Raw genomic sequence first — 26222 nt, 5'->3', positions numbered from 1 at the left:
TGTTTTCTTCTAAAGAAAATGTTTTTATTCTGTAAAAAGAAAGTTTTGACCTGAAATGAAATTTCTATTTCATATTTGGGTGACTTATTTAATCATGTATCATATCTCTTTCAATAGCAAATTCAGCCTCTAAAACAATTTTTTAAAGTAATATAATCCCCAGAAATTTTTACCCAGATCTACTTGATAGTTCCTGCTCTAAATAGATAAGACAACCAATGCTTCAGGGAGCAGGAATATTCTTGTCCCCATTTTGCAGAGGAAGATTTGAGAAACACTGAATTTAAACAACACGCCTAAGATGGTAGTGTCAAATATTTCAGGCAAGCGATAGAGCCTCTGAAAGGCTTTCAAAAGCCATGTGTCCCTCCTCCTGCATCACCTTGAGATCTGAAGTGAGTGACCAAAAGGCGAGGGGACACATCATGTGGCAGGAACAAGTTAGGCCCAGGATGAGGCAGGTGGAAGAGCCCTCTCACACATGTGTGCCTGTAGCATCGGGTGACTGGACCCTGGTGACAGAGGGACTTCTGCTCATCTCGGAGGAGAAGCTGTGGCAGCAGGGAGCAGAGCATGGGCCTGACTGACAAGGTGCAGATTTCACCCATCAGCTGTAGGTGAGCAGCCTCAGGAATGACGGCCCAGCGACAGGAACCCAACACAGGTCATCAAATTCATCCTTCAGCATTTCAGGAGCTAGGTTCTACTTCTGGTCCCCTCCATCTGAAGGCATGAGCCTTCAGGACGTACAAGCCTTAAAATCATGAGTGATTCCATCATTCCAAGCTTCCACCTACCATTAATATTCAATGGCTGTTCACTATCTTTCTACAGTTTGCTTCTCTTTTGTTTTAAAAAGTAAGTTTTACATGTTAACTTTTTGTTGCTGTTCCTGTTGATGGGTCAACTGTTAGCTCACCGCAGCATAGGCAGAGCTGTCACTCGAGGAGTGGGCACCATGTGAAGTGCATGACGATGTGTCTGTTGTGGTGGCTTTAGCTGGGATACTGGTTCATGGAATAAAAACTCGGCTACTTCCTTCGGGGCGATTGATCAATTTGTTTTCCTCATCTTTGCTCTTGTTGACAACAAGCTTGATGAAATCAGTCTTTCTGAAGGCAGCACAGTGGATTTGACAAATCCTGCAGAACTGCTGGAGCAGATCCCTGAGTTTGCTGAGGAGCTGATGGAGCCTGAAGCTTGCTTCCCCGAAGGTAAGGGCCTGCATATTTCACTGCAACGCTGAGGCAAGAAACCTCCTCTTCTCTTAGTGAACATCTCTCCACCTTCACACCACATTGCTCTGGCTGCTTGCAATAGTATTTCACTGGATGCACTTCATTTCTTAGATACTGTAATGCTCCAATCACACACTCAAAATCACTTGTTATCACTAGTCTTTGGATTTCCAAGGTGAGATAAACCAAAAGCATGCTCTAAAAGGCTATGCAGCTTCTAAAGTGCTAGGCTTTTTTTCATCATAATTTGTGCCATAAAGTTTTTTTTTTTTTTAATGTTGATTTTTCTAACTTGACCAATGAAGATTTTTGCCTTCTAATATGTGTGCATGATCAAATTTGGTAGAGAACTGAACAGATCAGGATGTTTCTGTTGCTTAAATGTATATAGGCAGTTAACAGAAACTGTCTGGAGAGTTCATGAGTCCCAGGGACTCTCTTCCATTTATTTTAAAGGGTGTTAAGATTACCATGTCCAGTAACTTTCATCGCACCAGGGACGTGCCATGTAAATTACTTAATTATTTTAGATAATTACAAATCGCATTTACATAACTCTTTTAATACTGAAATATACCATCATTTTATTAATTTTTTAACACCAACCTGCTCCAAAACACAGGTTTAAAACCCAGCCACCTCAGAAGAATGATTTTAAAGTAAATCTATAAGGTAAATAACATCCTAAGTTATTTCTTCTCAGAATGAGTTCTATTCCAAATATTATCTCAGTCAAATTCCTCATTTTCCTTTAAATCTAGGTTAGGAAAAAGAAGGTTAGCTGAATGTTAGTATATTCCCTTGAAAATACAAGGATTATTATAAATAAAAACAGAGCTGCTCAGATGGGATCAGACAGAGATGATTTGCTGGGTATATGAATGCCCCTGAAGTCAGCAAAAATGTGCATCTCTATATCTGTGAGAAAGATGATTGAATGAGGTAAGGGAGCCCTGCAGGGCTTACAAATGTCCCTGGGTTCTAAACATTTTTTTGGCAGCTCTTCTTAAAAGCAGTAGCCAAGAATTAATGCGGTTGACGGAAAAAAGCACGGTGTAACTATTCTGGACCATACAATAACATTTAGAAATTAGATCTGGTGTTTTCATTCTTTCACAATATATTTCTTAATGAGGCTAGTGAGCAGCAATCTATGTTGTGCACTGCAAAGTGAGAAATGATATTATAATTGCTTAAACAAGCCAGTGCTCTAAGACCGGTGCTAGTTAGATGCCAGTTTACAAATTCTGAAACTGTGGTTGGCCATGATCCCCTTCCAGTTTTTAAAAGAAATAAGGCGGACATCACACAACCCATCACTTCATTCAGTGCACAGCCCTGATTCATTCCCAGAGCAGTGGCACTCTGTCATTTGCTCTGTCTTAAAATAACCAGAACTGCCTGAAACTCCATCGTGCAGGACCACATCAGTACCAACCCAGTTTGTCAGATCTTCCCCACTGCTATCAATGGGGCGCAGAGTAGCAAGTGGTGCTCTTCTAGATGGATCACTGGAAGCATTAAGCCAGTTTTGAAGCCCACTCGTCATCCTGGCAGCAGAGAAATGTAGAAACGAAAGCTTGCCTGGGCTACACCCACCCTGCTGATTCCTGCTCCCTTCCCCCTGAGCATCCCTGGTCCTGCCTTTTGCTTTCCATTCCTCATCTTTCCTAATTGCTCACCATTCCCTGTTCAAGTCAGGGTGTTTTCCTCTTCTCCCAGGCTACGGCCAGCTGAGCCTTGAGCTCTGAATGGGAATTGAAGGAGAACCTGCTCCCAGCCCTTGGCCAAGTGCAAGGTGTCTGGGGGCACTGGGGATGCAGTTGCAGGTGACGTCCTCCCCAGCATATCATCTGCTCTGCTTTCCTGTGCGGCACATATCCATGCAGATTTTTCAGAGGCTATTGTGTAGGCTAAATGCGATCACATTCCTCATGGATTTGGCAAAAATGCATAAACTTGACATGTCAATGTTCGCTCATAAAATTTCAAGTCAAAGTGCCATAAACTGAAAGTCCAAATGATTCTTACTGCAATGACATTAACATTTGTTTTTATTTATGCAAGGAAACAAAGTGTTTTCCTGAAATCTTCTTCTAGTAAATACCTTCCAATATTTTTAGCCAAACTTACCATTGCAATTAATCCTCATGCAGTTATCATTTCAGTCTAGTTAAAAAACAAGCAACCCAACAAACAGTCTAGTTAGCTAAGATATGACAAGGTTATCAAGTACTAAAATGGAAGTATTGAAGGGCATGCACTGGGCGAGTTTATCTAGTGTTGCCTTTACTGGCTTGTAATAAAGAGCTACAACAATATTTGGTGTATTTGGGAGAATGACCAGCTAATATCTGTAAAAGAAGGAGATTAGGTGAGATGAAGAGGAAGAGCGAGAGGGGAAGAGTTAAGTTCTTACCTTGTTAGCTCACCAGCTGTCTAATTCAAACTATTGACATTTCTAAACACATCCAGCATAGGTTATGTCCTGAACAAATATGTTCCGGATTCAGCCCCCTTTTTCAGATAACAAAGGCAACGAAGATAATGCATGTTCTTGAAATAGTTGCTGAAAGTTTGCTGAGGTCACAGTTTTCCGGGAGTTGGGTGACCCAGATAAGCCATACGTCGTTTTTCTTGGGGAGACTTGTTAATTCGTTATCATCTCAAAATAGCTTTGATTAGGGTCAATGGGGAATATTCTTGGGTCAGGAAATGTGAAGCCAAGGTAGGGTCACAGCTCTGGCAGCTAGCAAGTATTGCTGGGAAAAACCTGATAGAAATGGAGAGATCATTCTTGTTGCCAGTTGATGGGAAAGCAACATCTAGGCAATGCCAGCTATTTGAGTATTTTTTCCTCCAGATGCCTTGCAACACTCCAGTCCTGTTACCTCCATTGGTATGCGTTCTCTGCATCAAAAATTGCTATCTGCTTGGACATTATCTTCTGTGTCTCACAGAAGGTCATCCAAAGAGAGCCCCCTGGCCCCAGCACGCTCCTCTCTCCCAGACCCTAATAGGAGAAAGTTTTCACCAAGTCCTTAAGCGTAATTCCCCGGACACAGCCCGCTGGCAAAGGTTTCAAAGGAATATCGTCAGATGGTCGTGCGAGAATGAGCTACCTTGCTCAACGCATGGTTGATCGCAACTCGTGACACCGAGGATGCCCGAAACCAGTTTTTCATGTGACCGCATAGGAGCAATTATCGCAGCTGGAAAATGCCATGTGCTAAAGTGAAGTTACTGTGATTAATGGTGGGATCTGCGTCATGCCCTCCCCAACTGCAGTTAGCGGCTGTTTAGAAATAAAAAAGCGAAGAGGAGCAAAAACAGACCGTTAAACTGAACAAATCTAAAAGGAGCTACAGGGACTGCCACCAGATGATGTTTAAAAGCTAAGTAAAACCAAACCAAGCCCAACAAAATGTGTTAATTGTTATCTGAGAAAAAAATCACGGAACAAAACCAAGTTTTAAAGTATCTCTTTCCTCTAGCTGTAATACCTGAGATACAGTGTATTTTTCCATCAGGAAGGGCACACTAGTATTTTGTTGTATACAATTTTCAGACATCATAAGGCTCTTACAGTCCTGTTGCATGTACAGAATTAAATTAATTCAGGTTGGACAGGACCTCTAGACTTCAACTCGTCCATCCCTTCGCTCAAAGCAGGGCTGACATCGGTGATAGACCAGGCTGCCCACTGCCTTTGCTTCAAGGTGTCACACCGTTATTTGTAGTGACCTCCAAGAAGATTTGTTTTGAGGAGAGTAGCAGCAGATAAACAAGAAATGTACCCTTGTAAAGCCCTTGGAAGAGTAAAAACACCTGGCAGACTGTGGCTTTGTCAGATGCTCTCTTGGCAGCATCCAGTTGTAGTACACAAGAACAGACTCCAATCTCCATGCGTGTCTCAGGTACCCAAATGCTGGAGACAGTGATGACAAATCTCTTCCATGTTAACACTACAGCTGCACAGTATAAAACCCAGTCATGCATGCCAGTGGGTTAGTGGGGCCAGAAGACGAGAAAGGGGTTAAATAAGGAGGGTCTGCAGAGATCATGTTCCCTCCAGCATGGGGAGACAGCTGGGGTCTTACAAAGGGACTACAGCCAGGCTTGCTTTCTTGCTTGAGCATACAGAGCTAGCCAGACTGGTCGTTAGAAACCCAGCTTGGCAGATATATATATATTAAAACCATGTTATGAATACCTGCCTGCTTGAGTTTATGCTGAGGAAGCTGTATTTTCTTTGTGTCAAACCAAGCAATGCTGTAACCAGCATTCAAAGCTAAGCAAAGTATTGCTTTGTTCTAAAAATGAATGTCCCGATAATTGGGAACTCCTGTGTAAAGGTAGTAACAAAATTACTGCAGTTTGAACACAAGGTACCAGACTTACTGGACCACAGTATAGAAGAATTAATTGGTCTTCCTGGTTTATTGAGGAGAATCAGCAGCCCAATCCATCCAAAACATATCTAATAATTTTATGTAAATTTAAATGTATATATTGGTGTGAACAAGCAGTGGATTTGTAAAGTCTTTACTCATAAGCCTGAAATTAATAGGCTTGGCTGTCATGCATGCAGGAGGAAGTTCTTGCAGTATAGCTTGCACATTTACAAAGAGATTCTTTTCCTAATGCACCAAGGTAATGCAATCAGGTCTAACAGCTCCATGATTATAATGCACCAGGCTAGAAAATGTGAATGTGGAACCAAAAATTTACCCAAAACCCATTGTAAATTAAATTCCTCCTGCCTTTTTTTCTTTTTCCGGTAACTTGTTTATCATTGTGGCAGATGTTAAAGTAAGAGCTTTCTCTGTCACACCTGCAGTGGAGACTGCAGTTTAGAACACCTTTTAATCTGCAGTTTGTGATTGTGCTATGGGACACCCCAGTGACTGAAGGGAACAATTCCCTTGTTATGAAAAACAAATGAAAAGTAAATGATATCATGGTATACCGATGCATTTGGAAAGGTTTCTTGGTAAATAGGTCTCTGTTTCGTGAGAAATGGTATGTAATGTTCAAATGTGAATTGAAAACAGATGTTCTTGGACAAGTTGACCACTGATGCAGCTCAGTACAGCTTCACTGATTTACCAGCAAATAACTCGACCCTTTGGGGGGACTTTTTCTGCTATTCAGTGTTTCTGTTGAGCAGTAACCTACTACCCAAAAGGCCATGGTGGAAATGAGTTAGTTTGCTCTCAAAAAAGATGTAGCCCAACATGAATTACAGTGGCAAAATTAAGTCCTGACTAAATCACAAGGTGGTCAGCTTCTTCTGCACAATCTGTTCCCTACTAGCATTGATTTCAGAGGGATAGCACAAATCTATTAGACAAGGCAGTATGAGTAATGCTGTTATAAGAAATGCCGAAGGGTTTCTTCCTGCCTTGACACTTGCTGTGCTAAAAGGTGTTAATGAACAGTCTTCTTCGTGTGGATAAAGTAGCTTTCAAAACCTGAAGGTCGGCTCTGCTGACCACCTGCCTTATTATAGAAGCCATTTGGAGTTATGATTGCTCAGACCCTCACCAGGTCATGCCTTAGACACATTGGAATGTTTTTGATATTTTGATTTCACAGAAATGGAAGAAAAAAGCCTATCAGAATGCTGACCAAGGTCAGGTAAACTTTTTTTGTTGGGTTAAGTGAAGCTTCTTATTCAGCATTTAAGCTTAGGTCAAGGTCACCAAAACAGTAGGCTACCTGCATTACAAGAGAGTCCAGAAAAGCACAGGCATGAAATAACAGTGTAGTGAGGGAAATCAGAAAATTTGAAATGGAAATAGAACTTTACTAATTCATTAAAAGATCTGTTTGCGGTCAGTTTTCTTTTTTTCTTTCCATTTTCTTTTTTTCTGTTTGATTTATGGAGAGTTAAAAATAGCATTTCATCTGAATTGCAGCCAGCGTGATTATTCACGGAAGTGCTACTTGACATCAGTAATTGTATCAGAATCTGGTCTAAACATTTCTCAATTGGGCCCAATCAAAAGCATGGGATTTAATAGCGCTGTGATTTTGGGCTGACTCATCTGAGAAGCTATTTTGGATTTTTCAAGGTATTACTGTCAGTAACTAGGACTTTTTTTTTCCATCACAAATGAAGTGACTTTGGAACTCACTGTGCCCTGCTCATTAGTATTTAATTTGAAGGTGAACCCCTAATTTTAGCTGTGCTTGGGCTCAGGTAAGCACGTAGGCTCCCTGTGTAGTGGAAAGACAGAGGCAGACTCCTTCAGGGAATGATTCATCCAAATGTCTTACAGTGGGGAAAACCACGTCCTGGAAGATCCTAACCTTTTCTAGTGGTACTTACAGAGCATTTCTACTCTGCAAGAGCATGACAGAGCATGTCATGCCTGTTACTAGCTGAGCCTAGGCATCCGTCTAAGAGGCTAAAAAGCCAAGTATCCATCTAGGAAGTAACTTACGAGAAAAGAAGGGAAAGTTTCTGGATAAATGTTTTAAGTCAGAAAAAAGCTCATTTTTTTCCAAATCAAAACTGTTTATGGGAACAAGGTAGGCTCATGGAAAGTTTATTCTGCTAGAAGCAATGGTTACTTCCAGTAAAAAGGGGGATTTCTGCTTAACATGAGAAATCCACACTTACGTAGTCAACAATGATGTGCTCATTAGGCTGTTCACTTGACGAATGAGGTATCTGAGCACAAGCCTTTGGTCTTCCTGATCCAAAGCTGAGTTGACAATGAGGTGGCCAGTGTACCTGCATAACAGCACAGAGTGTGGACCAGACACCTGAAAGATGGTATTTACCATACAGGTTGTGGGGTGAGAAGTAGCGTAAGAGTTTTCTGGCAGCACTGCTAAGAGATGCAACTAATAGCCCCCTCTGTCATGTCATGCTGGTGGGATTATACTGCATGGGCATCTCTAAGCAGAGCTGCCATATGAATATATTAGCTCAGGGATCCTGGTACCACGCAGTATTGCACGCCTGAAGTCTGTTCCATGTACCTACTTCCTAAAATATACCCAGATCATACGGATTACCATCTATGAGCAGTGTACTGGTTTTAGCAAAAAGCAGTGACTAATATGATATCCTTTTATCCCTTGACATGATTCTTTGGTGTTTAGGATTGAAGTGCTTAGAAGAATAAAACTTGCCTTTGCTGGAGTGGTACCTGACCTGCAAAGAGGCAGAGAGCTGGTTTACATTTCTGTCTTCTCCTAGCATTATGCCCTTCTCAAACAGTTTGATTATTTTAGTGTATTTCAACTGAGCCCAGAATTCCTCTGAATTCCAGAATACAGTGGTAAACTGGGAGCTGGTGTGGGTCTGTGTGAGCCAGGCATTTAGAGGACAAGTAGTTACTTGCATACCTGTCCCATTACCTTAGCATAAATGGTTTACTGTCCTGTTAGTCCCATACCAAAACTTCATACAGCCAAGAGCCTACATGTAACCAAAAATCTCAGAAATGTGAGGGAAAGGGGAGCTCTGGGAGCGGTTCATGTATGAAACATCCTACAGTTCTGCTGCTCCACAGCAGGGATCTGGGATAATAAAAAATTACAGAAAATGCTACAGCAGACTGAGCAGCTCTCTTCCTCCTGGCAGAGCCTGCTGCCAGCACAGCCCCACTTCCAGCTGCTTGGGAATCCTGGCATCGCAGGAGTTGCACTTGATCTCCTTGCATATCACATGCAGCTCAAGCGCCTCAGTTATGCCACCTTGAATTAGCAGCATCTGCTGTCTGCATAACCTTGGCACTCACCCTCTTTCCTTCCCGAGCTTCCTTGCCTAAATATTATTTCAACTTGCAATAACATTGCATTACATCACCATAGTGAGATGTCCTCCCTTGTCACTTCTGAGCAGTTGTTGCATGCTTCAAGACATGTTAGTGACCTTGGCCACCTTTCAGCTACAGAAGCAGTTGGCCTGTGGTTTTTTTTTTCTCATGATGGGACTGATGAAGCTCCATCACTAAGTCTCTTTCTATACAACACATGGATTAAATGTAGGGTAAAAAGCTTGCTTTTTGAAAATAAAGTAGTTTCTGAGGGTCATTGTCATCAGCAAATGTTGTGAAATTTGAGTCAAATTATCTGACATAAGGCTGAATGGCCAGACTGGAAAAGGACAAGTCCTGGCTACCAGGGTATCCTCTCACACAATTTTAAGCTCTTACCCAGCACAAGGCAACGCACACGGTATTTTTTTAAAATAGGAGAGACGGACCTGTCCATTACCAATGGCAATATCCTTTTGCTATAACAAATGAACGTTGCTAAGGAAACTAAAAATGGCCATGATTTTGCCTATCAGAAATCCTTGTGTGGTCCCCATTACGACCACAGCATTTAACTATCACACAGTGTTTGTCACTAAGGTCAGAAAGTGCTATGAAGCATCAGTAGGGAACCTGCTATGGACTGCATATCTAAATTTCTGCTGACATCAAAGGGGATTTAGCCGCCTAAATATATTTCCAAAGTTGTTCTAATGCCTTGTTTAAGCTCTTGAGAGTCCAAGAGATCAAAATCTGCTCCTGCTTTTGCTGAGTCTCTTCAGCACGTTGGTCCCATCTGCACTGTAGCCCCTCCTCCCCTCATCTCCCTTTCATCAGATTGCTACTTTTAATCAGTAATTCTAGAGGTATCATAGTACCCAGGAAATATTCTTCCTCCATTCACAAGGATGTGGAAACTATTGGTAATACCCTGCTAGAGTCATTAGTCCTGATCAGGGATGCTGCCTGAGCTCAGCTAACACACTGTGATCGACCTAGGGCACTGGTGACTCATGGCCAATATATTCTGTATCATAAAAATCATTGGGAGAAATCACTGGGGCACGTTTTCAGTGATTTTGAATGTTTTTTAATAGAGGAGTGAGAGGGGGAAACGGAAGGCAGAGTAGAAGAGGTTGGTCAGAAAAACAAGGGAGGAAAGACTCCACGCAGCAGCTTATTGCTAGAAGAAATCTTGTTTAGCAGCTCCTTATTGCAGCTTTAAGAATTAAATGGGCTTTTTTAACAATTCCTTTGTTTTCATTTTGCTCCTTTTCAGTTTGTGTGCGATTCTTCCCATGCTGTTCAGTGGACATCACAAAATTTCCAGGCAAAATTTGGTGGAGGCTGCGGAAAACCTGCTACAGAATCGTCGAACACAACTGGTTTGAAACTTTCATCATATTCATGATCCTGCTGAGCAGTGGAGCCCTGGTAAATATAACAGCTTTTCCTACCTGGCTGAAAGTGGACATGGGTCTCAAAGAAGGTGTTCTCCAGTTAGCTGTCTCTCTCTAAGATCTTATGAGCCCTTACTGATCATTTCTCAAAGCAAAGCATGTTTGGTGCTAAAACAGGTCTTCAGCTTTTCTGATTTCACCTGCCTTTACCATATGGTGTGGAACTTTCTTCTGTTATAACATAAAATTACGACGAGCAGACGTTTTGAAAAGCAAATCCTTAAAGAAGTCTTTGTGAGGAAGTATTCCAGAGTTACTACTTCAGCATCCCAACTGCTCCATGGTAGTTCCCATCTGGAGGCTTGTATTTTGCTCCAGGGATGGCTTGTTTTTCTTTTCTTTTTTTTTTTTAGCACATTTTGTAACCAGCAAAGCAAAATCATAAAAGACGCAGGGGGCACTGAATCAGTGCTACCCAGGGAGCTAGTGGGCGCCTGTCAGGTTTTGAATACACCTTAACTTAAACCACTGTACCTTCCCTGCACACGTAGCTCCTGTTTGCATCCGAATGAATGTGTATGTATGGAGGCTGGTTGGTCATTGCCCAGGACTCTGATAAGGGATCCTCTCCTTCTGAGATCCCACTGCGTACTGGGATTATCCTCTCTGTATTATCAGCCCTGGGCTCTTCGTAGCGATGGCAGCATATATTTATGTTGCTCGTTTACATGTCAGGAATGTCACTGAAGTTGGTGATATTTCTCCCAGGTTTTTATCCGGGCGTAGAGCAAAGGGGTGTATCAAGAGTTCTCCAGGCTTTGGTCCGGTGGTCACTGATCTTCTGCTCCATGATGGAGTAAGAAATACACCTACTAAATTTGCAGGCAGTGCCATGTTTGGACAGGTTATCTGTTATTTCTGGAGGTCAGGATTATCTTCAGCCAAATGGATGAATCTGCCTTAAATAGTAAGAGGAACATCATCTTAGAAAGGTGCCTGCTTCACCTCGTCAGGAATAGTCACGGGCAGAAAGGCATGATGCAGGATGACTGGTAAGGTAGCAGATTTACTAAAAAGAGCCGGAGAGAGAACAGACAACAAACAGGATAGAGTAAAGTACATCACAGCACTGCACAAAAGCCAAACACCCCACTGGGCTGTATAAATAAGCGTGTTCTTCCACTCCAGTTGCCATCAAGGAGGCCTCAGCTGGAGCACTGGCTTCAGCTCTGGGCATTGCACTTTGGGAAAGACATGGGCTAATTGAAGAAACTCCAGAGGAGAGCAACACAAATTATCAGTGGCCTAAAAAAAGAGGAAAACACAGAAGTACTGGGTTTATGTAGTTTAAAGAAAGTCTCTGCAGGGAGACAAGAAGGTGGAAATATATAAAATTTGATGCAAAAAGGAAAAGGATGGACTGTTCTCCAGGTCCACCAGGGATGGGCTGAAATTTCACCCAGGCGATTTTATTATGAAAAGTAAGAGGCTGAAAAACTTGGGTAAATAGTAAGCTGCTGAAAATTGTCATAGCTTTTCTGAAGCAATGGAGTCTGACAGTTTTTGCACCAGCTTGAGAATCAGCATGTTAATTTTTCAACACATTTTAAAGGGGGCATGTCGCTTGCTATAATACACTTCAGATGAATACAGTTCCTTACATATGTAATTAAAAGTGCCTTAGATACTGAACACTGCAGTATAAATCTCATTTAATTTTCATTGCATGCATTCATTTACTTTTTGCAATTTTCAATTTAGCCAGTGCAATTCTGTATAAGGGCAAATTATGCTGCATTTTCTCACATGTCAGCACTGCACTTCAGTATTTGGACTGGAGATGTTGGAGGCAACACATAACTTTTTTCTTCTGCTATTCTGGAGTGGGCTCTTCCAAAAACTGAGCTCATCTGGCTACATCCCTGAGACATGCTAAGTTCTTAAGGGAGTTTAAAAGCCAGTATATATTTGTGTGTGGTAGTTAAACCATCAGACTATATCTATAGCTTACTGCAAAAGATCCAAAAACCCTTCTTATGCATTTAAGCCATAAGCACCCAAACTGGGAGCCTGTGTTTTAATAGTAATTGTAGATAACACTGCAGGTATCCTGTTTAACTCTTTTTTTAACACACAAAGCAAAGCAGAAGAAATAACCCTTAATGATGTTTTATATTGCAAAGATTTCATCCACTGTCACCGTGAAAAAATGCTAAGCACCAGAGTTTTGTCATTTGGGTAATATCCATAGCTCGTGCAGAAGTACAGTGCACCTCAGGCATTCAGGTAGCATATTTTTCATCCCTTATTAAGCTGCTTCCTGACTCACGGTGTGCTTTTAGTAGACAAAACACAATGTAATTTTTGACAAGTTAGTAGAAAATAGGGAGAGCAAAGGAGGGAGAGGAGGAAACCACTTTAAATAGTTTGTTGTTATTTTTACAGTAATTGCAAAGTACAGCAAGTCATCTGACAAAGTGAGTGATCCCCTACAAGAAGTGATGAAGTCCAATCTCTGTGTATTGTTTTCTGTGGCTTTCTCCAACAGCTCTTTCACACCCTTGAAATATCATTTTTGAAGGCAAGATAGGAGACTGAGTTGCAGTGAAAACGTCACCCCAAAGTGTGGGGACAAATGTACAAGCTTTGGCACAGGCTGCCAAAGCTTTTGTGTCAGTTTAATTACTGTTCCCTGGCAGGCAAAAGAGCAGTGTGACTGCTTGAGTGACAAGTAACACACTTCTTGTATCTCCAGGCACTGGGTGTTTGCTAACTTTTTGAAGTCAGAAAGTAGCTACAGATCTTGAAATATGTAAATGCAGATAATTAAGATGATTAGCACAGACCCTCTCAAATAATGTTGTTTCTTGCTGCCAAGTGCTCTGGGTCACACAATGGGACGAGAGTAATATATCAAAGCGTGGGTTATCCAGGTTACAGGGACACGAGAGCAGTTTGTGTAATGACAGTCGCTAGAGTAGCTGGGGAAGCAGACCGTAACCACTGCTTGACACAGAAGCCCCCAAACGGGCCATATATATGCAACCCTGACACTAGGTATTTTATTTGACGTACATTATGAAGTGAAAGCTAAATTATGAAGCAACTTTGTTTTATTTTAGTAGGCATATTGTTTTATATCTTAAATATTTTAAAGGGGTTATTAAGTTGCTTGTATTTGATACAGATACTGAAAATCCTTTGATGATGCCCTGCATAAGATTGGTTAGAGAGACAGATGAGGTGGGTAGAGAGATACCTTGACCTTTAAAACATAATTGTTCTGTTAAGTGAATAATAATGAGCATTTCTTGAGGCAGATAGCTGTAGCTACCTGAAATGTGATGGCTGAACAGAAGCCAGGGAAATCTGGTACTCTATAACACAAGCAGGTTAATAACCCAATTTGTCATCATTAGCAGTAACACGTATTTGACTAAATGTAAGGGTCGGATTCTGCCTCCTAAAGGCAGGCATCCTATGCCCTGGGACATCTGAGGTGTCCCCTTAGCAGTGGCACAGCCAACGGGAGCTGAGGCAGGGTGCCCTCGGGCAGCTTGGGGTGGCACCCTGCTCACAGACTCACGTTCCCAAATTTAGGGTGCTTTTAAGCCATTCTTACACTCAAAGGATGTCTAGTCAGTACAGCCAGTAGAGGCTGGAGAGAGATAGCTAAGCATGTGTCCATTATAAGGGAAAGCTGAACAGATCTCTATCAGGTTAGGGTCAGTCCTGTTTGTGCCTGTGCACTCTTTCTGATGGTGATGTTAAAATATATCAGAAATAACAGACAGTACATGATATCCCATCAAATAATACTACAGACTTGCAGTGCAGCACCAATGCTTTCCAACACAGGTTAGAAGTTTTTAATCAATCTTTTGTACTTCCAGGCTTTTGAAGATATTTACCTTGAAGATCGAAAAAACATAAAAACCATGCTGGAATATGCTGACAAAATATTCACTTACATCTTTGTCTTGGAAATGCTCCTGAAATGGGTGGCTTATGGCTTCAAGAAGTATTTCACCAATGCCTGGTGCTGGCTTGACTTCCTTATTGTAGATGTAAGTATCATTTTGGAACTACGATGCTTCTTGTGTTGGATTTTATAATGCATAAGAACGGGCTGTTAAGTCTGGCAGCTTTGTGTTTGTAAAATGACAGCTGTCACTGATTCGGAGCAAAAACCCTAGGCAAAGCTCGAAGGAGGCCTTGATATGTAACCGTGCATCCCCAGGAATCAGCGTGCCAGAGCGGAGAAGACCGCTTTTTGTCGTTACGTAGAGGTGTCACCCTGCTAATTTGAGTCACATTCCCTTTTCGTCCCTAGGAACTCGCTCTTTCTTTTAGCATTTAACATCTCGTTCCACACTCCCAGCTAGCACAAGGTCCGGTTACCTCCGACTGCTCCGCACATGACCTCGACACACAAGTCTTTCAGCAGATTAGAGAAGCTGTCCTTGGCGTAGTTTCCTGGTGAGGCTGCCAGCGGCGTGTAACAGTATGTTCAGTACCGTCTCCCAAGTATTTACCAGTGAAGGAGTCCAGAAGAAGGTGTGAATAGTCCGCTTGTCAAAGTGATTTCACTACTACAAAACCTTACAAAATACTCCAAATCCTTGAAATATCGCAATGCTTAGTTCTCCTACGAGGATAATCCTTAAAAGTGAGTAATAGTTGAACAAAAGGGAGCTCATGCCCCAGGAGTGTTGCTAGAACCAGGCATGTCCCCTCTGAAGTTTCACATTGCCTGGATGTGGGATCTGCCAAATTCAGGAAAAGCCAGCAACACTGCATCCTCCAGACGAGGTTTAACATTTCATCACAGCGTATCAACAAGGAGGCAATTATCTCCCTGAGGCCATTGCTTATTAGCTTGAGGTATGAATGTGGAAGGCTGGCAGAGCTCTGCCATGACTGTGTAACTTATTAAACTTCTGATAAATTATTTTTCCCCATTTTACATCTGAACCTTGACTCAGGGGAGAACTGCACTTTCTTTGGCCCCAGCCCAGGAAAGCACTTCAATGGGACAATTTACTTGTTTGAAGTTATGGACGTGTCTAAGTGCACTGCTGGATCAGAGCCTTTGGAAGCTTCTCCAGAGCTTTAATAAATTGATTTATGAAAAGGAAGTTCTTTACATAGATTGTAGGTCATAAATTCCTCTTTGCATACATGCTTGGAAACCTCTTAAAGGGAAGGCACTCATTTTTCACAGATTAGCTTCAGTAGAAGAGGAAAGCCTGGTTTAATTATCTAACCACAAAATTGGAAACCACCAATATAAGTTATAGCCCAACGCTGAAAACTGTTCTTACTGTGGTTTAGGTCGAGTGACATAGCTTTTCTTTCCTGGTTTCTCCATCTGTAAAACGGGACTAATAGGACTCACCTAAAGTATTGTATGGGCTTCCAGGAATTTGTTACTGGAGTTATTGTTTTAATGAGCTTCTGAAGACTAGAAGGGCTGGATGAGGGCTTAATATTGTCACAACTATAAGTAGAGGTCTTCCTGACAGGAGCAACAGTTTGCACGATGAGTTCACTGAAACAGCTTGGAGCTCTGCTGCATCATTAACAATTTGAAATGAGTTCCACACTTGTTAGAAATACATATTTTGCAGCATGACATCTAATTAATGCCAAAGAGAGTAAAACAAAAACTAGGCTAAATTCTGTCCTCCATGCGAAACACCCCCTTGGAACAGGAGCTACACAAGAATGCAAAGTCAGTATGTAACCCCAAAATTTAGCTACATGTTTGCCTTTTAATGGTGGGGTTTGTGAGTATAACGACAGATTGCAGAGGCAGCCACAGGTGGGCTGGGGAAAGGGGCTTCACCTCCCCTGCCACACATCCAGAGCACGTATGGCATAAAACAGTGCTGTGGGGGAAAGGGGACCACGGGGCCCTGGGACTCCCCTTATCCCCAGAAAATCCACCCCAGAGCCTTCTTACTGTCCCAGAGTTTTTTATTTTCTTAACCCACGTTTAAATGTTGGTTTTGCAGGCTCCCGGTCTAACCAAAAAGTTGCTCCACTCTTGAGTTGTTTTAGTTATTGATTGACTCTAGGAAATCGCTTGCCCTTTAGTGTTCTCAATGAATAAAGCTTTTCCCCATGCCCCATTCTTTTCTTCAAAGTCATTTCCCAATGCGGATTATGAGAATCTGGTACTATATTTTTAGCGGGTTTAACAGATGCTCTTCTCCTACCCTATTGCTCACACACCCTGCCACTCTGAATTGGCAGAGTAACATGCTATCATTTTTCCAGCACACTTTTTACTTCAATTTACATTTTCTTTTTGGTCCTTTGAGAACCAAATCACTGCAACTGAGCTGCAGAAGGGAGTGAATGGGTGAATTAGCTGCTCCAAAAGAAGCAGATGAACCACTTGTCTGATTTTCTCAAATTTATCTGTTTAAAATTATTCACTTAAAAATTCCTGATCTGCAAATTATTCATTAGCAGTTTGGTATCGGTATTCAAAATTCAAGCTGCGATGGTTGATTTTTCATTGGACATGTGAAACCATCTATCATCTGTGTTTTTTCATTGTAAAAAAGCAACTCAGAATCCTTTTTCTGTTGTGAATAATTCATAAAACCAGCTCAAAATTTGCGAGTATTCACTATTTCTAAATGGGAAGTGAACCCAGAGGGGGTATAAGCATATTGCTGCTGATTTTTTTTTTTTTTTGGTACTTACCCTGCCTTGTGAAAGACCTTTGACACTGATTTGGGCCAGTGGAACAGCAAAGGCTTCATCTGACAATTGTGGATTACTAAAGAAAATTCTGTCTTGCAAAGCCTGAACATCAAAACACACAGTAATCCACAAACTGAGAGCTATTTTTGCTGGATGTAGAATCCCTAAAGGATGATCTCTGATAATGGGCTTCTCTGCATCTCAAAGAAGTGTGCTAGAGTAGCAAAACCGTAAGAGAGTGCTTTTAAATACATTGCAATACAATAAAGTCCTATCAACAACACTGCAACAGATTTCTTTGGGAGGAAGGGAGAAAGGAGTAATCAAACCACAAAATACAGGCTAATTTCAATTTAGGGCACCTGGGAAAGATGCCTTAGATGTCTGCTGAAATTTGGATATACTGAACAAACAGCATTAATGTACATTTATACATGTTACCTCCCTGCAAATAACAAGTGTACTGCTAAAAGTAATCCCTTTCTACACTGCAAATATAGTCTCTCTATGCTCCTGAATTGGAGTGGTGGGCACTCAGTCCACAGCTCTTTTTAAATGAGGGAAAAGCAGAGACCGTAGTATATCTGAAGTGTAGACAGGCATCAATATCACCATCAGGAATGGTGTTTATGCACAATCCTCTTTGCTAGGATGCACAGGCAAATATTTTCACAAAGAATAGATATTTTCCAAGCATTCATGCAATCAAAACCTCTTTGTACAAAGCAGATTAAATAAGGAGTCTGAACTTGGCCAGAGACGGAGGTGCATAGCATTCAAAACGAATGTTTATGAAAACTGCTCTCAACCAGGCGTGTTCTGCGACAGGCAGAGACAGTTGGGGTTTAAAACAAGGGGCAGATAAACTCCACCGGTTGTGCATGTTGGTGTCATGTTTGATGTTCCTTTCGATTGTTTCCTCTGACCTATAAATATTATCTTGAGCTTATCTAGTTTGAGCTTCAGCCAATTAATTCTGAGCTATGTCGCAGTCTCTGCTGACAGCGGATGGATTATTCCATTGCAGTGGTCAGTTCAGGAAAGGCATTAATCGGTAGCTTAGCATCATTCAAAGACTGGAGGTGTTGCAGTCAACAGCTTCTTCGCTCACTGATCATGCATTGAAGGCAGAGGGGAGAGACCGGTACCCTACAGAAGCTGTCACGAGAAAGCTCTTGGGAAAGGGATGTAAAGTCCCTAACTCATGAGTAAGAATGCTCAGAAAAAAAGTCACAGCCAAGTTTCATTGCCTGTGGCACACACAGAAAAATCCTCTTAAATGGGCACTAATGTCATCTCTCTACAAAAGTCCATTACAACAAATCCATCATCTCCATTGCAGCTTTTGGGTTCAATTTAATTGACCAAAAGTTAGCCCCAATGCAGGCTTAAAAAAAACCCTGATTGTCATTTACTGATTTTGGAGATGAGGGGAGATGAGGGTTGCTCCACCAATTCTTTCTAAGATTATCCCGTTTTTCAAGATTTGATACTTGGGGAAAGCTATTTTCTTAAGCAAAGGCTTTTTAGAGATGCTGGCAGCCTCCTTCCCCTTCAGCCATCTCCAGCAATGGGTCCGAATGCTATGTCCTGCAGCGGAGAGGGGAAGATCATCTCTAGTTCTCCATTTTTGCCCTGATATCCCCCAGTTTCTCTCCAGCTGAGAGAAAGATTGCTCCTTCCATCCCTTTTCCCAGAGAGCCTGCTCTGCCACTGTGGAGGCAGGGGCTCACAACAGCTTTAAGCACTATATCTGTCTGCAAAATAGTTCAAGCAAGGCTCAGCAATGGATTTGGAGGCCAGATATCTCAATTGAGACATTCAACAAGTCCACTGGGTAGGATTTTGTAGATGCTTTTACAGAAGTAAAATAGTTTGTACGTTTCACACCCCCTCCCATACCTTTTGTTAATGGTTATAACACAACGTGTTTCTGGTGTTTGCCTGGAGCTGCTGAGTTTGTACCTACCGATCTGTATTCCCCACTGAGCAGCTTTCCAAATTTCCTGTTAGGTGCCAAATTTCCTGTTTGCTTGTTTGAGAACTGCTCATGGATGTTCAGTCATTAAATGCACCATCATTTTCACTGAATGCTTAAAAAAATACAGATATTACATTGTCCAAGAGAATTTCCTGGAAAGCACTTGCTCTAAGATTTCTACTTCGAATACTTCACTGCCAGCTGAGTTAAGAAGCAGCTAATAATCTTTGAGTTTGAGATGAACAATTTAAAACAGTCTTTCTATCCCTAGTTAAAAATTGAATTATATTGTGCCCTTGTGTTGGATTGTCTTTAAGTGACAATTAAAAACTTGCTGTGTGAAGTAAATATTGATGGCTTATGATTACTTTAATTGTTTTTTCCATCTGTATTCCCTGTTGATTAGCAAGGTGATTTCTGTTTGCTTTACCAGTAATTACACAATCTGCTGTAATGAGTTGTTCCCAAACAGCAGTGAAATCCAATTTGTATTCTTGGGAAAATATCCTAAAAGCGTGCGAATTTCATCTAGTTTCTGTTCAGAAACATAGGAACAGAATGACAAAAATACAGCCGAGGCAAAGTAAAAATAATACAGCTTGTCACTTGGAGAAGCATCTTAAGAGTGAACTTACCAGTGCTCTCCGCGAGTTATCAAAAATCCATGGGTTACAACAGGATACTATTACTTCAGTTCGTTTTTTGACTAGTTTTCTTCCAGTTCCTCAAAGCAAATGCTCATGTGGGATTTTTGAAGTTGTCTCAGTGCACGTTCTTCTGGGCCTCTGCTAATGGCATAAACCTCCCAGATAACTAATAGGAAAGAGAATCCCTCTCCAGAAGCCAGGGAGACTGGTTTTGAAGGGGAAAAAAAAATGGAAAAAAAAAAAAAATGCTAGTTTACTACATGTTGGCTAATTGAGGATAAGTAAAACAAAAAATTCTCCATGAAGATGAGATAAGTGGTTTTAACGTGTGTTAGCAGGTCAGCCGGTGCTGTAAATCTCCCTTCTGCCTCCCCACATTTTATCTCAACATAACACATGCAAAAACATCCAAATGTCTTGTCTTATCTTGGTTTGCACCTCATGTTAGTTACCACATAGATGCTAAAGGGAGAGCAACTGGGCTTTGCCCAGTGGAAGCACAAGCTCGGTTTCAGACAAAGCACCACAGGACAAAGCACGCTGCAGCTGGAGGAAAAGGGACAGTAAACAAAGGTGAGGAGAAAAGTCCAGCAGTGAAAAGTCCAGGGTAGGTCACTGCCTGCCTGCCTTGCGAAACAGTTGCAATATGAAGAATTACTGCAATTACTGAAGAATTTCAATTACTGAGGGAGAACTTCAACTTTTGAAAGTGGTGTAAAAAACCCATCTCAACTCAGATTGTGCTGAACTAGGTTTACCAACCATTTTTATTTCTTGAAGTTACTTAAAGATGGAGCACATTTCAATGTCCTTTTTTAGAAGAATATGCTTTAAAAGAAAATAATGAATAAAACCCTGGAGCTCTTGCATTCAGCTTGCTTGGCCCTTTCCATTAGTGTGAGTGTAGCAGCCAAATTCCTTATACAGTGATGTTCTCCCTTGCACGGAGGATCAGAGCTGGGAGGGACATGTAGACTGTATTTAACAGTCCAGACAGGGTTCCACAGGCTCTGCAGGGACACAGGAGGATTGTCCTACAGTTCCTCTCCCTGATGACCAGCACCTTTGCAACCCCAGCTGTTGCAGACTGAAAAACCTCTTCCCACCACCCTTGTGGCTCCATCCAGGATGGCCAGGCACAGCTCAAGAGACTGGTGCCAGGAGGAGGGGGAAGGAAGAAGTGAAGGGAGAGAAGCAGCCTGCAGAGGGGTCAGGCATTCTTTATTAGGGGCGGAGAGATCAAAGGAATTGGGATGAAACTTGAAAGCTGTGCCCCAGTGGTGTAGAGACTTTGCGCTGGCCTCCTACCCTGGTATGACTGGCTTTGGGTGGTTTGTGCTAAGGCAAATGAAGATGAGGACTTCTACTTGTAGTATGTACTCCTACTTGTACCATTGTCCTTTCTGGCAGAAATTGGGGATCCTATAATTCTTCAGAGTCCTTCTCCATCCTAGCATGTTCAATACAATATCAGGATCAATCAGGTTCAAGAATCCAACTAAACAGAGATGATTTTCAAGCTAAGACTGTCATATTTCCCACATCAACTTGGCATTTTTCATATTAATTTGGAACATCTGATTAAATAAATGCTTTAGGTAATCGAGCAAATCCAGAACAACACCTTGTGGAAACAGCCCAAAGAGATTTTACTCTTTTTTTTTTTTTTTTTTTTTTTTTTTTTTTGCATCATGTCATATGTAAGTAGGGTTGATCCTAATCCTGCCCAGAACTAAGCATGCCTTCAGCTCAGCACCTCAACTCCCACCGGCTGGGATGGAAATGCAGCAGAGTCGATGGGGCTGAGCCCCCAGGGGAATGTTCTCTCAGTAATCACTATGCGCACCCCTGGCATTATAACGCTATCTTCAAATAATAAATAATAATCAAGCATATTCCTGTCTACTCCTGACAACAGCATTCAGCATCAAGAAGGTAGCCTGGGATAAATCGTGCAGTGGTTTTGGAGATCTTTTTAAGGGGAGAATATCTTTCCTCTTCAGCTGCCCTACATCAAGGCTGTCTCTGCACAGCGTCTGGATGAGAAGCAGAACGTAGTTGATGATGAAGCAATTCTTTTGCTCTAAATCCCGGTAGAAATACCAGACTTTTCAAGGCAGCTGCACCCGCACAGCCACCATTGCTGCAACAAGGAGAAAGACTTTGGGTCTTGGCCAAGGTTTGGCTGATCAAGGAGTGTCATGTGGTCCCCAAAAGTCACAGCGATCCCTCTGCCATCCCTACCCAGTGCTGATAAACGGGACCTGGAGGTCTGGCAAAGGTGTCTGTTTGCAGTGAAAAGGTGAATTGAGACAAGCTGAAAATCCATTTGGAAAGGGTGAGGTGGGAAACCTGCAAATCAATAAGTCAGTTTGCCATCTCGCTGGATGTAAGCTCGCAGCAGCAGGTCGTTCGGCTCGCCCTCAGAAATTAGCTGAGGTTTAATTCTTGATTTGCAGCCACCTGCCTTGGGAATTGACTGGAGCTGTTAGAAAAGCCTGAGCAGGTGTAAAGGAGGTGACAGATTAAGAGAACAGCGAGACATAAAGAGGTTCTTCTGGAAACCGCCAGGAAGCAATTAGGATGCAGGAATGATTTATTTAAAAGCATTTAAGCCAACAGGAGTGGCACATGCTGTTTGCAACAAGGCTGCCCTCTGAAAAGGAAACATTGCCTCAAAAAGCGTGGACATGAGGACCAGGAAACAAGCTGAGAAGATGGAATATTAACAGAGTTTCACAGCCTTAGTTTGAGTAGTAGATGGGGAAACAAAAAAATAAGAAGAGGAAAAGTCCTGGAGAAAAAAAACATGAGTGGGTGATGTAAAAGCCTTTTTTAACCTGAGTTATAAGCAGTAGCGTCGGGCTTTCCAGGAGATAATTTTTGTTTGTAATTAATCTAGGCACTCGTGTAGCCCATCATATTATAATACAAGAGAGCACTCCACAAGCAGTAATGAACTCCGCTGCTGGCGAGGGAAGCTGTTCATTAACTTGTTTGCAGATGTGTTTTCATCTCCATGCCACGGACTAACTCCAGAGCAGCCCTGTGAAGTTCATAGTCTTTACCCGAAGGCGAGGGTTGTGATTCAAGGAAACAGGTAGCAGAGGTGGGAATTTGGTTGAGAGGTGGTGAATAAGGTCACCTTAGTCTCTCTCTAGTGTCCTGATTTTAAGACTTTAACTTTATGCCCTTCATTCATAACATGCAATTTCTGGATTGGCAGGTGAAATCATACAGTTAGGCATCTATATGGCAGAAAATGCAATGTCAGAGTGAAAGGGTAAAGAGATATTTAAAAAAAATAAGGTGATAATAAACATCTGCTCAGAAATGGTAGATGCTAAAGGGAATACCAACCTCATTACAAGCCCTTTTCTCCCAACAGTATTTCAGAGTGGCAATAAGAAGTTCCATGTATTTCAATTTATTTGCAAATTCCCCTTTCCCTGTAGTTTTTCCAGTTTGCATTTGGGGTACAAACCTAATTTTGTTCCTTTTCAAATCAACCTGGGACTGCAGGCCTGGCTCTTAAAGACACTGGGCTGCTGCTCGGGCTGTGAAGATTTCTTTGGGTAATCCTATCCTTGGCAGCAATGGACAGGAGAAACCAGACTGGATTGAAAAGAGGCACCCAAAGTAATCCAAGCTCTCTTTCTTCTACTTTCTTTTTTTTTTTTTTTTTTTTTTTTTTTTTTAAAAGCACAATTAGAGAGGGAGAGACAGGTATTCCTGGGGCAGACAAAAAGCTATTTGAAAGCACTGGGGGCCTGCATTAGCTGAAATTGCTTATTTAAATAAGCGGCCAGAGCTTTCAACTCAGCTGCTGTATTCCCTGTCAGATGTCCTTTTTTTCCCTGCTCCCTCCCCTCTAATTTGAACAAGCAGGTTAATTTGATGAGATCCCTAGCTGCATAAAACATATGCTGTTGCCCAAACCGGGAAGGAGGTCTCCTCTTCTCCCCGAGACAGCAGCTTGCAGGGTATTGCTCACAGCTGTGTGCTGCACCAGGCAGATATTTAGTAGAAGTTCTTGTTGTTCTCACGGGTTTTAGGATTTATATGACGAGCCAAGGAGGATTTTTACTGTTGCTCAGGCAGAACTGCTTGTTCCCTGGGCTCTGCTATTAGTTCATCTCAGTGGTGATCTAGGGTTAATTCAAAAATGCAGTCTGTTTCAAGCAGCATCTGCCTTTGAATGGTGCTGCTCAGGTCTGCTTCCAGCTCGGTCCAGTGGATGCTTGCTGGTTATCTGAAATGATGTGCTTTTAGGCTGGTGGGAAGGAACGCGAAAAAGAGAGGAACGGCCCCTATTCCAGCTCAAACCCACCTCCGTGCTATAGGAAACTCTGTCAGCCTCAGGTGAAGCACTGCTCCCGAAGACTGCGTCCTTCGGATGACTGCCAGCAGCATGATTTCATGGCTAGGGAGTCTGCATGCTACTAATATGCTGTTCAAATGTATGCATATAGGAAGGAACCCCACTACTGTTATAAAAGCAATAGCTCTTTGGGAAAAAGAGTCTGCGATCTTTTGATTAAAGACTGTTTCCCCTGTGTGTGCTGAAAGGAAGCTGCATTATTGCACTTCCTACTTTATAATTGTTTCCCTGCAGCCTTAAAATTCTCTTCTGACAGCTTTACTGGGATTTACATTGGTTTACAACACTAATTTCTTAAGTCACTGTCAGATAATGAAGACATATATACCTATCGTATAACTTTATGTGTTCATAGCGAACAGTTTTAATAGTCCAAAAAAGCTGCATATCTGTTAACCGATGCATTACTGTAAGCACTAATGTGAGCATACTGGGAACCTAACACTACAGGGGTGCCACCTGGGTACAAATACATGAGTTGTATTTCTCATCTCAAGAACGACAACGTTCCACTGAAGTAGTAAAAGAAAAAAATGGCAGTTACTGAAAAAATGTCCTGATTCCTGGACAAGAGATTTTTTTTTTTTTTGGTCAAGTACAATCTAGTAGTGGATTGTCAAAATAACTAAGGAATTCAGACATTACTCTCATTAGAACATATTAGCAATAACTTTGAACAGTTATCAGTGAGGCTAGCCTCTCTTCAGAGATCATTGCCTGTGTTCTAGCAGTCTAATTTCCTTGATTCTTCTTGATTTTGCCCTGGAAACACATATGAATGTCATACAATGGGGCACTCCAGACCTGTGCTGCTAATGCCACTAAGCCACATAGATGACAGGAGGTTGACTTCCAAACCACCAGCCACAGGCCTGGTAATCCCCATGGCTGGTATTTCTAATGTTCAATGCGGTCCCAAGATTTAAAAGCTCTCATTTTGTCCTTGAGCATAACACTGAAAATGGCAAAAATTAAAGCTGTGGTGTTCATTTATCTCTCCCTTTACCCAGCTCCAGAAGGCTGTCATACAAACCATTGTAAAATCTATGTAGATAAACTTGCTTGCATATAGAAATATGTAGGAATATAGAAATACAGAAATACAGGTCTGTAGGTATATAGATAGAATATATTTATAGATATATTTATAGATACATAGATAAAACTATCTCTGGGCAAAGAAAGTAAAAAACAGGGGCAAAAAACTTCCCTAAATGCCAGGATCAGTGAGAGCTCAACACCCCCTGCCTGTCTACAATGGCAAGAAGAAGCTGAGGTGTGTAGGTAATATCAATGTGGTTTTGCCTGGAGCCCGAGGTGGGAAACTACCATTGAGCTGAGCAGTAAATGCTGACTCTTTCAGGGTTTCCACTCTTTCGGACTGGAATAAATTTTGAGAAGTCACTGACAGCCCTGAGGCTGGGCTCTTGTTGGGCTGTGCTGAGATGATCTGAGGAAAGCAAAAGGGAAGAGCTGCCACATGATTGAAATCCTAGCCCGTGTGGTTGGTGAGACTTTTGCCGTTAATATCTGTGGAGACAGGATAGCATACGCTCTTTTATGAGGACCACTCCCCATCTTAGGGACCCTCATTGCTGGCCAGGTTGTACACTGGGGTTCACGCTAGAAGATACAAAATTCCAGTGGCAACACTGTCCTGAGGACTTCAGAGGCACCAAATGAACAGCAAGTCAAGGGGATAAGGAACAGTCTAGAGCTAACATGGAGGATATTATTAGATGATTAAGTTAAGGGTAAGGAAGGTTTAGATGGAAAGCTGTGAAAGCTTCTTAGTAAGATCTAGCAGGTTCTGAAAGACCCTCAAGGGAAATGCTAGAAGCAGAGCATCTGCAAATGAGAACAATAATAAGGCTTCTTGGGTCAGAAGTGCACAGGAGGATGAGAGACTCCGGAGCTTACCTGTTAGCATGCATGCCATGTGAAAGTTGAAGGTGAGGTGGAAGCTCAAGCCCAAGTTGTGTATTTTATGGGAAATGGGTCCAGGCAACAACGACTCCTTAGGATTCACCTGCTCTCCACAATGTTACAGTGCTGCCTGGTCTTCAGAGGTATTTTTTTCTGA

At 41.9% G+C, this 26222-nt stretch overlaps 1 protein-coding gene across 3 annotated transcripts in view; it reads left to right on the top strand.

Annotated features, from left to right (window-relative positions):
- The window catches only part of SCN5A (sodium voltage-gated channel alpha subunit 5), a 175662-nt gene that overhangs the window by 126166 nt on the left and 23274 nt on the right, over positions 1 to 26222 (top strand). For all 3 annotated transcript variants that reach the window (XM_050891806.1, XM_050891805.1, XM_050891807.1), the window contains exons 18-20: positions 1094 to 1214; positions 10293 to 10447; positions 14307 to 14480. In XM_050891806.1, the coding sequence (XP_050747763.1) occupies positions 1094 to 1214; positions 10293 to 10447; positions 14307 to 14480 (450 nt within the window). The remainder of the gene's footprint in view (positions 1 to 1093; positions 1215 to 10292; positions 10448 to 14306; positions 14481 to 26222) is intronic.

This window comes from Gymnogyps californianus, chromosome 2, assembly GCF_018139145.2.
Source record: "Gymnogyps californianus isolate 813 chromosome 2, ASM1813914v2, whole genome shotgun sequence".
NCBI lineage: Eukaryota > Metazoa > Chordata > Aves > Accipitriformes > Cathartidae > Gymnogyps > Gymnogyps californianus.
The sequence above is the reverse complement of the archived record's forward strand: the minus strand, read 5'-3'. Positions and strand labels throughout refer to the sequence as shown.